Consider the following 13,293-nt stretch of genomic DNA (forward strand, 5'->3'; position numbering starts at 1 on the left):
TGCATGAAAATTGTTTAAAAAAAAACCTTCTACTCATGTAAAATTCGCACCCAAAAGTTTTCAGAACTACCAATATGGCTAGGGGGAAAAGGTTTTCAGTTTAGTTGCATTTAGCATAATTTCATTTACTTATGATTAGATTTTATTAAATTTTCATTAAATAAAAATAATTTCTGTTTAACAGGTATCACATTATAAGCTGTTGAATTATAAAGTGTTTGTGTTGTTTATAATATACTTTATTTTACATTTCTTGCCCACAAGAGATTATGTCCGATCATTAGCATACTGCTAAATCTCAAATGACGATCACAGGAAAAGTTGTCAAGAATTATCAACAAAAACAAAGCTGATAAATACTCACAGGTGTTGCAAATTAAGTTTAATTACCAATAAACATCAGCTTGGATAACACTTCACTCAACCAAGTAAAATATGGCCTGGACCGTGTTTACCAGCACGAATGTCAGACTTCAAAAAGTAGTTGACCATTTAATGGTTTTAGTAAATTCACACAAAAAAAGTAAGCGTTATACCATCCAGCATAAAAGTCAACTTCATTATATTTAAGCCCTTATTTTTTCTGTAAAAACCTATTCAGGCATTAAATGAGTCAAACTTCCAGTATGAATGTTCATATTTTGTATGTCTCTTTTCAACAAAAAAATTTTTTAAACAATTCTGGAAAAGATCTACTCATGTAATTTATGCACCCCTAAAATTTATTTTTATTTTTGCAAAAAAAAAAAAATGTGTAAATTACATTGGTTTTTACAGTACATATAATGATAGGTATAGTGTTATACTGAAGCCGAGAAATTCTACAAACTGTTAGTTTCACATAACTGACCAGACAGTGAAATTTATCAGCTTGAACAAACACTACTTTTTATTCTACCTTGTTCTGCATTTATGTGCTCACATATATGTGTACACACACATACATCAATCATTTTATATCTGCTTTCCATGTTGTTGTTGGTTGGATGGTAACCCCATTTGAAGTGAGCACATATTCAGGGGTACTGCTTACTTAAATGGATTGAAGGAGCATAAGCTCATTTGGGTTTTGTTTTGGGGTTGGTTTCTACAGCTGGATGCCAACTACACTACAGTGTTATTTTTCATGATACCAGCATTAGAGAGGCAGTCATGCCCTCAACATGACTAAAAGGATCTCACAATTCCACATCTCTGTTCAATTGCCAGCCTCTTTATTGAGTGGGATGCATAAATGATAGCAATAGAGACATGTGATGAAGGATGGAGTGATAGAAACATTCAGTTACTGAACAGTTTCAAGTTCTATCTGAACACATAGCTCCTTGGGCATCTGTTACAACCTTTCGCTATTCTACTCACAATGCCTTGTGAGTAGAATAGTTGAACTCTACAGAAGTACTCCAGTACCCCACTGTGTGCATGTGCATGCAAGTAAGAACACGAGTATGTCTAGAAATACAAGTGTGCATGTATATACAAGTCAAGGATAATTAATATATTTCCAGTTGGAAAATTTACAATTAATTCGTAGTGTTTTGTTTATTTCTTGTTTTCATTCAAAAATTATAAATATCATGTCATATTTAATCCAGGGGTTTATTTGAATATCTAATTATCCAAGGATTTTAAGATGAGTATTGGGAAATGATCTTCACAGGAACAGAGCAGACCCTAACATATTGGCAAATTCTAACAAAATACTGATTTCAAATTGTTGGTGCAAGGCCAGCAATATCAGGGAAGGGTTAAGTCAATTACATCGACTCCTAACTTGACTAGTATTTATTTTATCAACCCCAAAAGATGAAAGTCGATCTCAGTAGAATTTGTGTACAGAACATGAAGACAGACAAAATGCTGCTAAGCATTTCGCCCAGCAAGTTAACAATTTTGCCAGCTTGTTACCTTAAATTCTAACAAAATATTAAATAAGAAACTTGTGCCCCAACCCACATAAAATTTGACTGATAAAAAAAGAAAAATTCAAAAACATTATCCACAGAATATAAATTCCTGAAGTTTTGTTTTTTGACCCAACAGAAATGAAGAGAATGATTCTCTGAATACTGATTGCAATGATCACAAAAACATGTGCAGGAAGTTGTGAAACAAATCTACTGTATTTACCCTTGTTTAATTTTGAAGAATTTCAATACAAAATATAAGGGTCATGATATTCAGGTGTGAAAATATATTAGTGATAAGGTACAAAAATAAAGAGATATCACATTCGATGACATGGTTTACAAATAAATAGGTTGGCTATCAGTCCCGTGGTTTGAGGAAGTTATAGATGGTTGTGCAATGATTAAGAACTACAAAAAGTGAGTGCACTATTAGCTGTTGATAAAGATTAGTATTACACATTCTATATTTTAGATACCCATGAAAGTTAACCTCTTAACCCTCTAACATTCAAATTACTATGTCAAATGTAATGCTTATTTATTCACATTGTTTTTAATTAATCATGTATTATCTCGTAGCTTTAAGATTTCAATGATGTGATGGTTTAATTTTAAAAGGGCATTGCTGATTAAGTAGAAAGAAGAGGCTGGATTTGATTAGTTTGAACACAAAACAGGTAAAATATTTAGGCCAAATACGGTCATTTTAAAATGCTAAACAGTTAAGTTATTAGCAAACAGTTAGGAGCACAAAAGCTAAGAAGCCACAGGGAAAAGGTCTTCAATATAGTGGATGTCTTGAATTACATGTATTAGGATCTCTGACAGAAAGGAAGTTAATACAGAATGAAAACATTAGATGTATAAGTGTAGCTGGTCATCAGTAGCAATGACTTAACTAGTAGGTAGACACATGTCTCTGCAGAGTGATAACTATTACATTTAGGGCTTCAAAGACTACTAGGAGGAAATGAGCAAGGTATCCTCAAACTGGACATATGGCCCAAATGCTAGTAACAGAGTGAATTCTTCTAAAGTTACCCAAAGATCATGTTGGTGGCATGAAACAGGGTGATAGAACTCAGAATACAAAAGAGACAAAATGAACATTGCAATTCAGATCATCAGATACTACAGCAATTCCAACAATCCACCACGCTAGACTGCTAATCTGACCATAAAAAGGATGAAAGCAAATTTTGATATTGGCAAGCTACAATCAAATATCACAACAAACATTTCACCATAATGTATCTAAAGTTTGATATGTTAAATATTCAAAGATTTGTCAGTTCTCTTGATGAAGTGTTTCTATCTCTGCATGAAAGATAATACTTGAAAACAAGTCTAACATATGTTGCTTTATACCAAGTCAGACCTTTCACTTGCTTGCCTTGTATATTGTACACAAGTCTTGCAATAATACACAATGGACAAATTGAATATTGAATACAAGGAAGTACAATATTTTAAAGAAAGAAGTGACATGAAAAATATCAGTTAATGTATATATGGCTGTATGTTTAACAAGTTGCTTCGACAACCACCCAGCTCTGAGTTTGATTCAACTGTGTAGCAACTCTGGCAAGCATTATTCTTCTGCTAGTCTCAGACTGAACCAATATTTTCCATATTTCATTGCCATGCAGAACCATTCAGAGAACTATTGCACTATGTAACCAAACTGCTTCTCATTGCCACAAAAACACATACACTCCTTTGACAATTCTGCTGTTCACACCATTTTCTATGCACTTATGGCAACTTATCACACGGCCCACATCCTTTGCATGAAACTTGGGACAGAAACTGCCCAGGCATTTATCATGTATGCATGTGAATATCTTCTTTCTGTATGTATATCAGGAAAGGGTGAGAAGAATAGCAAAAAATAGATACTTTATGAACTGTATTTTGTTGCAGTATTTTTGTTCTTCCACACTGAAATATTGAAAAGAAACAAGGATGATAAATGCTCAACTGGATGTGTAATGTTAATGTGCATGAACAACATGCACAAAGAAAAAGTAGGTATAAGGGGAATCAGATGTAGTGTGCAAGAGAGATTGTGCCTGTATAGATATGTGATGTGTGAGGATAATAACAGAGGTGTTGGGCACTCCAAGAGAATAGAACCTGTAGAAGAGAGAAAGATATCAAGGAAAACATGGGACTAAATGGTGAAGACAAATTTCAAGAAAGTGAATCCCACCAGCAAATTGGTTACTTGTTCCAAGTAAACATGGGGGTGGGGAATCATTAAAACAAGGGTGGTGATGCAATCTATATTTGGATCATTTCCATTGCCCCAGAATGGCCACAGCCTCTGGGTGAAACTAATAATGGAATAAATAAATATATAGATATACAGATACATATACATGCATATCATTCTCCCCACCTCTTCATTACTCTTTCACACCTCCCATCACATCACTCATGTAACAAGGAACAGTACTGCATTGGATCTCTGTATTAAATCACTCTCACACTCATTGCTTCCTCTCCTCTTACCTTCACTTTAACATCACCCATCATCATTTTTATCCATTACACTCTCTCACATTTGACTTACTTCCTCCCATTTATTGAGATACATAAGGCAACAAGCAACAAGACTGGAATCTGCGAGTTCTTTCTTGCTCCTGTTCAACTGGTTCTCAACCATTTGAGATCTCTATGAAATATCTGGTATCAGGTGTCCTTTGACTGGCCATTTTCTAGTGTTCATATCATTGTCATCATTGCATGCAGAGTGGCTGAAAAGCACAAAATAAAACCCCCCACTAGGTGAAACCAACACAGTACTATGAGGTTTTACAGCAGCTGGAATAAGCTTTGAAGAAAAATTTCTTCTTCACTTACAATTCTATTTCACCAAGTAACTTTGAGGATTTCTATAGGTTTCATTAGTAGAATGTCTAGCTGACATTTTCCATAGTTCACTGTCATGTAAAACCATTCAGAGAAGTATTGCACTGTATAACCAAACCTTCTTGGTGGGACAACTGTTTCTTATCATCACATTTGCACATACACACTCCTTTGACAACTCCGCTGTTCACATCACTATGTATTTGACAACTTATCACACTGCCAACATAGGAGAAATTGTCTGTCCACACTTCTACTCTCTGATGAAGCTGAAACATTGGATTGTAACATTAAACTGCATCATCTTGGTCTTTCCGTGGTTATTATTCCTCTCACACGCATTCTTAAAACACTCCTACCACCACCACACCACTAATACTGTTTCTATACAAGCTCCTTACCAATATCATAACCTGTCTACCGCTCTTTAAAACACTTGTCTCTCACTCTCTTCTCATTCAGTTGTGTGCAAAACATAAAGAACGAATGTAGAGACAACAAAGAAAAGAGAGATGTCTCTTTAGTCTTGCTAAGGATGAGACAATCCTCTAATACAGATCACAGAAAGAAGAGAATGTAGGACTTTTCAGTCTTATCAGGAACATTGTAACTTCTCTAGTGCTAGTGCTAAGATTAAATGCACCTAGTACATACTGTAAGGTGGTTGATGATAGGAAGAGAATCTAGCCATAGAAACCATGCTACAAATAGAATTTATAAGCAAGACATAACACCTCTTACAAAGCTAAGAAAGCAGTAACTCTCAAGAACGATTTATTCATGATAATGATGATGAATATGTAATACCTTTTATGCTAGGAGATGAAGGATTAAAGCTTTATTTCTTCATCTCCTATCATTAAAGCTGATTATCAATGGGTTCATAGTATTGCAAGCAGTATAGCCACCTCACTAGTGCTGGTGGTATGAAAAAAAGCATCCACTGCATATTGTAAAGTGGTTGCAGGTATTAGGAAGAGTATCCATCCATTGAAACCATGCAAGAGCAAGACTATGGCACACAATAATGCAGTCCTTGGGCCATTGGATCATCAAAACAGTTCAGCCCATGCCAGCATGGAACACAGATGCCAAATGATGATGGTGATTGGAAATTCCTGAAAGAATGATAAACCATTCTTTAAAAAAAAATGGCAGTACAGTTTCAATTAAGTTGCATAGAGTTTAAGTGTACAGAGATATACTACACCTAGCAGCTTTAAGAGAGAAATAAAACATTCAATATGTCAAGAATGGGGTGTCACTTTATCACCATCATCGTTTAAAGTTCATGCATAGGTGGGACAATATATATATATATATATGTATATATATATATATATATATATACACTGTAGTCTCCCCCAGCTAAGCATCCCTAATCTTGCAGGCTCATAAGTACTGGTGCCACATAAAAAACACCCATGTCAGTGCTCCATAAAAGCACCCAGTACACTCTGTAAAGTGGTTGGCATTAGGAAGGGCATCCAGCCATAGAAGCCACACCAAAACAGACGGAGCTGCTTGAATAACCCTTCAGCTAGTCGGCTCCTGTCAAACTGTCCACCCCATGCTAGCATAGAAAACGGATGTTAAATGATGATGATTATATGGGTGGCACATAAAAGACACCATTTCGAGCGTGGCCGTTTTCGTGCGGGTGACACGTAAAAGCACCCACTACACTCTCTGAGTGGTTGGCGTTAGGAAGGGCATCCAGCTGTAGAAACTCTGCCAAATCAGACTGGAGCCTGGTGTTGCCATCCGGTTTCACCAGTCCTCAGTCAAATCGTCCAACCCATGCTAGCATGGAAAGCGGACGTTAAACGATGATGATGATGATGATGATGTATATTTATATATATATATGTATATATATATATATATATATAAACACATATATATATATATATATATATGAGAGACAGACAGCTGGTGCTAATTAAGTTGACAGCTTTTTAATAGTTATTGACATCTCCATCATGGCAAGTTGTTAAATATTTTATTTAAAACAATGGCATTGAGGTTAACGCTGAATTATTGATCACATTTTCCTAAAAATCAAACCTTAGAATTACTGTATTTATAAACTGGGTGCTTATCTCTTTGACTCAGTCTAAATTTCTTTACTGTTAACCACTTTTTTCATCATATCCAAATAGGCAGACAATCCAAAATACAATTCTTCCGACAATACACAAATCAATTTTTACAAAGGCCAATCACTTCATACTAGAATTAGAAAATCCAAACTAGTAAAATCAAAACAAATCTGTTTTGTTAGGTTATATTTTTCAGAAATCTCTCTTTTTTTTCAATTTGTCAAGGATCTATTAGTTGATAGCCAAAAGACAGAAACAAAAATAAAGGAAAAGTGTCAATTAATAACACACAACTTGTTTTAGGATATGAAAGAATTTAGGTTAATAAAAACGATTTTGACTATATATATCCAACATAAATGAAACTATACTTAAATGAAGACAGCTAAGAAGGAGGTTTAAATTTAAAAAATTTTAACCTCTGTCTGTGTGTCTCTGTATTTGTGTATTAAATAGTATATATATAAATGCTTTTAATTTTGTTTTTATAAAACTAAAACAATACAAGTTATAAGAAATAATACAAATCGACAGTTTGTACTTTTAACTTGTATTTCAATATTTCAGTGTTAGGATCCCTTCCTTCTTCAGAGAAATGGTGTTTGTAAGATGATTTCTCCAAAGATTTCCAGAAGAGGTCCAAGCACCAAAATATAGAAATACAAAGTAAATGTACAAACCATCAACTTGCACTGTTTTGGTTTCATAAAAAAACATTAAAAAAAAAAATTAAAAACATCTTTGTTTGGAACTGGATCTCGAAGAACATATAAATAATGTCAATCTACATATTATAAAATGGTGTTAACATTATAAAACTTCCTTTATCAGCAGATTTTAATGTATAGCAAGACTTTACAGTAAAATATCCATCTAATAATAATGTAAATAACAAGCCTTTGTTTCTATAAAATATATAGTCAGAAATTTTAATGAGTCAGACATACTTTTATACCCACTGACACAAATTGACTAATTCACCTGTACATTAATCAGAGTTTATTGAAATTCACTATTTAAGGGATCAAATTCACACGTTAACAGCAATATTATTTAGGGTGAAGGTTTTAAATATAAGCTATAATTGAAAAATACTATGATGTTGGGTATTTTTCAGTATTATAAAAGTATAGCAGCTTAATTTACAGAAATTTTACAGCAAAATAATTTTTATATATCGCTCAGATGGCCGTCCAGCAGGTCTAACCTTATCATGGATACATGAACAACAGTTACTACTATGATATAAATTCAGACAACTTGTTCGGATTTTATCTTTTTCTTCAGTTCTACTTCCCCCAATAAGAAACAGAATGTCAAAAGAGCAGCACTGTTGTTATCTGGCATTTCCAAAGAGAAAAGAAAAAAGAAAAAAAAAACGAAATGAAATCATATAATTAATAATCATCAAATATACTTAGATATGGATTCAAATAAAAGTGGTAAAACGTAACACGAAAATTAAATACAAACACCAAGGGGTTTTTTGGGGGGAGGGGGTTATTTACTTATATCCGAGATATGAAATCTGAACATTTAATTTGAAATTCACAATTTATAATTTTAAAATAGCTTAGGCCCAAAAGTTCCGTAAATAAACATAAAATCGCTACAAATAGTTCTTTCATTTGTAAAAACCTCTACTAGTAATTCCACAACGGTTTAAACGAATCAAAATATGAAATAAATCAGCCAAAATACCGTAACCCACTAGACTAAAACATGAGCTGCTGCTGCTAATAATAATAATAATATTATGAGTAAATTAAATCCGGAAGAAGTTACAGAAATATTTCACCAAATAACCGATTTAATTTTGCATCATTTAAAAATATTAAATGTATATTGTAGTTTTGTTCACATTAGCCATTTATATATATGTAGTCATTGTGTACTAGTGAAACATCAGTCTTTTTCATAACTTTATTTCTCAGTCAAATCTTCAGTTTACCGGGATATTATGCCACGTGCTAAATTAACGTGGACAAAAGGAAATTATATATTTTCTTCGAAAATCTTCTCAATGACAAATTTTTAGTTGAAGTTTATTTATAATAAATTTCATTTTAGCTGTTCCAAAGAAACTGCTAAAATTCTGGAAAATTCTTTATTCCGTTATTTACTCAAATCTACCTTCTTATTATTCTTCAACCAATGCCATATTTTCCATTTTGTCTCCTCTGCAAAGTTTACCATGTTATTTCATCTGTAATTCATGTAAGATCTCTTGACATTTGCATCCAGATTCTGAGCCTGACAACTATTATTAGAAACTATTCCTTTTCCGTTCTTACAGACTCCGAATTTCTACTCTTATGATAGAAAGATAAGATATAGGTACATACGCATAGACACACATATGTATATAAATGTATATATGTCCAATAATTTCTTTTCTTCATTCTTACAATGTCAACAACACTTGATAAATCCACTTCAATTATGTAGTCCATGCGTTACTCACAAACACATATGAATAGACACGTAATTAAAATATAAACGTATTTCAATATCAACGGTGTCTTTCTTAAACTCGAGAAACAGGATTTCTTCATTGAAGAGAAAAAAAAAGTTTACTTCTAACTTTCTGTAAACAACATCATCCAAACTTTGTGATTATGAATGGAAATGTTAGAAATAGCAGTTGTTTGAAGTACAAACAACTGTCTACCATACTAAAAAACATTGGTTCAATACACTACGCGATATTCTTAAAATGATGAGGATGGTCATGGCCAGTTGCTGAACAACGTTCACCTGGAGTTAGTCAACTACAAGTCATGTATCATCTATGTCTGGATGTTATATATACATGTGGGGGGGGGGGGGTAAATAAGTGCAATTATATGCATCTATACATATAAAAATTTGTGTAAATATATTTATATATGTACGTGTATATATACATATATGCAAGCATAAATACTCATTAACATGGATATTTATATGCATTCCTAAATACTTGCACATACGTGTATATAATTTGGTACTGTTGATCAACTTGCAGAAAACAACAAAAATGGCCGTTAAGTCCCATCAATTTTATGTGTGTGTGTGTGCTTGAACTGTTGTGATTAAACTATTCCAACAAGGGTCAGCTCACCATCTTCCTTTTTTTAGGCATCGTGTAGTTTAGACTACATTATCCAATATGTTCTTCCTTTTTTAGTGGGATAGCCTAGTGGTTTGAAGTAAATACATTTGACTGTTATTTCGAGCATGTGACGCAACCACTTATAGGCTATCCCTCGTGGATTGTTATATAAATTAGTTGTGGCTGCGGTGACGAACTGGACTGTTTATGAGGCTGGCATAAACGAAAATTTATTAGCACAAATAAAAAGACTTTATAACAAAAACAATAATACAGGAAATTTTCAAGAACGATTAGATAGCTGACAATATTATGAAATGTAAGTAGTTTGTCACAGCATATAATATATAAATGTATGGGAGCGCGGCAAAACAAAGGAATAAACGTTGCTTACCCTGTGAGAATAGATGAGGAGGACATAACATCGCTGAAACAAACGGGGTTAGGTGTAATGGAATTCGCTTGAACCCATGGCATGGATGACGGTACTGTATGTTGCCAGGTGACTCCAACTCCTGGGGCTGTGCTAGGGGTCGTTGCTGTTGAAGTATGGAGGTAGGAATTTCCTCCACCAATATGAGAATTATAATGGTGCAAGTGATGTAAATGAGGACCGGTCACCCCTCCGGGCAACATTGCACCAGAAGGCGATCCCATCAGTGAATATGACTGAGTTGGTGAAGTAAATGTGAAACCAGTCTGGATGTGCTGTGCAAAGGGAAGTCCCCCATAATTTAAAAATAACTGCGATGATGAAGGGGGAGATAGGATTGGTGAAGACACAGCAGAAGAAACTGTGTTAGTAGTCCCCGTGGAAACCGAAGATGAATTCAAGAAAGTCGGAGATACAAACTGGGTAACACATGGGTTGCCTATGCCAGGCATGTAGTTGTTATTAGAAAACTGACCAAAACCTGGTGGGTTTGCCGACATGGAGGACAAACTACAGATAGAAGATTCTGGACCTAAAATCATGTCCCTCAAAAATGCATATACAACCACATGTATATATAATATAGTCGCCAAGCACGCAGACTTATACTATTTTGTTTATATACATTAGGGAATCAAGAGAAAAGAACTTGTAATCATAATCCAACTGAAGATGAAAAGGATTTGATTTATTTGGAAAACTTCTGTTTCTACTTTTTATAAATTCACTTTAGTTTCTTTTTATTCCAGCGTGGTCAACTTTGCTTCGCAGAGAAGTCTTTTCCTCTTCGTGAAAAAAAAACAGAAAAATATAAAAACATCCAGACAACTTCATATATATATATGTGTATATATATATACACTGTCTGTAGAAACCACTCGAGCTCTTATTGTATTACAAGCATGGACAAAATTCGATGTTCCTTCTATAACTTTTCAAGTCTATCAATCTCTCGAGTATCCAAATATTTCTCCAAGCTCGCATTTATCGGAAGAAAGTGATATATTTAAGTCGCCTTGTTAGTTTTGTGTGTGTGTTGCTAGATGCGTGCACCGCGTTAAGCAATAGCCACCTTGGTCTCCAGTAGACAGCCTCGTTCTACTTCTAACCATAAACTGATAACACACATCACAGCACCTACAATAAATATATACTGACTGCCAGTGAACATTTAAACAAAAGAAAATATTTTATGTCAAATCAAAAACCCATATAAACTTCATCAAATTCTATGAATATTTTTTTTAAATTACTTTTAGGATTATGTCAAATAAGAAACCGTTTTAATCGATTCTAATGATACAAGTGGAGAGTGATTTTACGACATTAACGGTTACGTTTTGCTTTCTGTTTAATATAGTACAGACGTCTTAGTGTCAGTGCTCTGTTATTATTGTTCGAGCACTTGCTTTGTTTCAATAGGGAGGAGGGGGAAGACGGGACGTATACGCACATGCGGCGATGTTTATGTAGTGTTTTACATATCTTAAAAGATGAATTTGTGATTCCATCATTTATTATTATAAACTATTTTATTTACGAGTTATGCAAATACCTAGCTTATGGTGAAATAATCTCAGTATACGGTTCTTTCTCAACAAACTGATGTTAGATATATTTATTTTTTAGTCTTCCACCCGAATCTAGTTATACAAACAGTCAAAGTGTTTTCATTTAAAGTAATGTGGGAGAGGAAACTCAATATTTACTCATTTAAATAACCGTCATTTTAAACTATATTGAAACCTCTTAAATAAATTGTCTACATTATTTGATCCCAGGCAACCCTAATATGTACGTACGATTAAAGTTATTCCAACCATGACTATCAACACATCCATTTCTCCGACATTGTGTGATTTGCACTTTTCAGAGCGGTAAGGTGTAATGGTCAAACTATTTACAAATTTAAGGGAAATCTGACTCCTATTTCTTGTATATCGATCCACCCTATTAGAAGCTTCCTCATTGGTTCGGGCTATAAGCCGACAGTTACATTGAAAATAAAGGTGGTGGAGGACTAGAATGTGACAGTGGAAAAACATTCACTTATTGAAATCAACCTTATTGTTTAGTTTAAATGTTTGGTTTCCCTAAGGCATATAATGAAATTAAACTTATGTATTGAGTTGAACCCGGTATCTGAGTAAACTGGTGAGGGTTGTACGCTGTCGGCAACATTCAGTCAATTTAGAACAACAGTTCAATAAGTTCAATTCCTCTGATGAATACAGAATGTAGTGTATTTGGTTCTTGTCTGTCATTTAACAAAGAGTGAAAAAGTAATGTTGTTCTAAGGAAACATAGTGAATCACTATTCAAACACTTTTGTAATAATAATTTTTTTTTAATGGTACGTTTTTGGAGGTAGAATATAACAGTCGACTGAACTGATCTCATTGCTTCTGTTACATATTGTAACCATTCCCCAAGAAAGAGAATAACAAAAAGTCGACCAAAGCGGAATTTAAAGCAAGAGAGGAAAGGAGTTTTCTTTTTTAATCGGGGAAAAAGGTGCAGAAACTATAACCTGTGCAAGCCTTCCCAGTGAGACAGTTGCGGTTAAATGATCGATCTCTACTTCTATGCGAAAATTCTAGCTGTTTGTGAGGAATATTAGATTAAGTGTTTAGTGTGGTATCTGAAAGCAGGATCCATGATATTGTAAAGAGATGAGGGAATTACTTTGAAACTATGAGGGTGTGAAATGCAGATATTATTTCAGAGAAGCAGACATTATTGAGGTTTAAACAGAAGACAAACAGTATATCCATGAGCTATTATTTGTAGCTTGTTGATGAGTCTTCTAGATGCAGTCTAGGATGTTTTTACACGTAGTTCTAACGCCATGGCAAACATATGACCAATATTCCTATGTGA

At 34.0% G+C, this 13,293-nt stretch overlaps 1 protein-coding gene across 1 annotated transcript in view; it reads right to left on the bottom strand.

Annotated features, from left to right (window-relative positions):
* LOC106872838 (uncharacterized) overlaps nt 1-11,515 on the bottom strand; it is a 37,914-nt gene extending 26,399 nt beyond the window's left edge. Inside the window, exon 1 of the mRNA XM_014919971.3 lies at nt 10,375-11,515. Coding sequence (XP_014775457.1) covers nt 10,375-10,955 — 581 coding nt within the window. The 5' untranslated portion in view covers nt 10,956-11,515. The remainder of the gene's footprint in view (nt 1-10,374) is intronic.
* Between the last annotated feature and the right edge of the window lie 1,778 nt (nt 11,516-13,293).

Source organism: Octopus bimaculoides, chromosome Z (genome assembly GCF_046866305.1).
Source record: "Octopus bimaculoides isolate indiv1 chromosome Z, ASM4686630v1, whole genome shotgun sequence".
Classification (NCBI taxonomy): domain Eukaryota; kingdom Metazoa; phylum Mollusca; class Cephalopoda; order Octopoda; family Octopodidae; genus Octopus; species Octopus bimaculoides.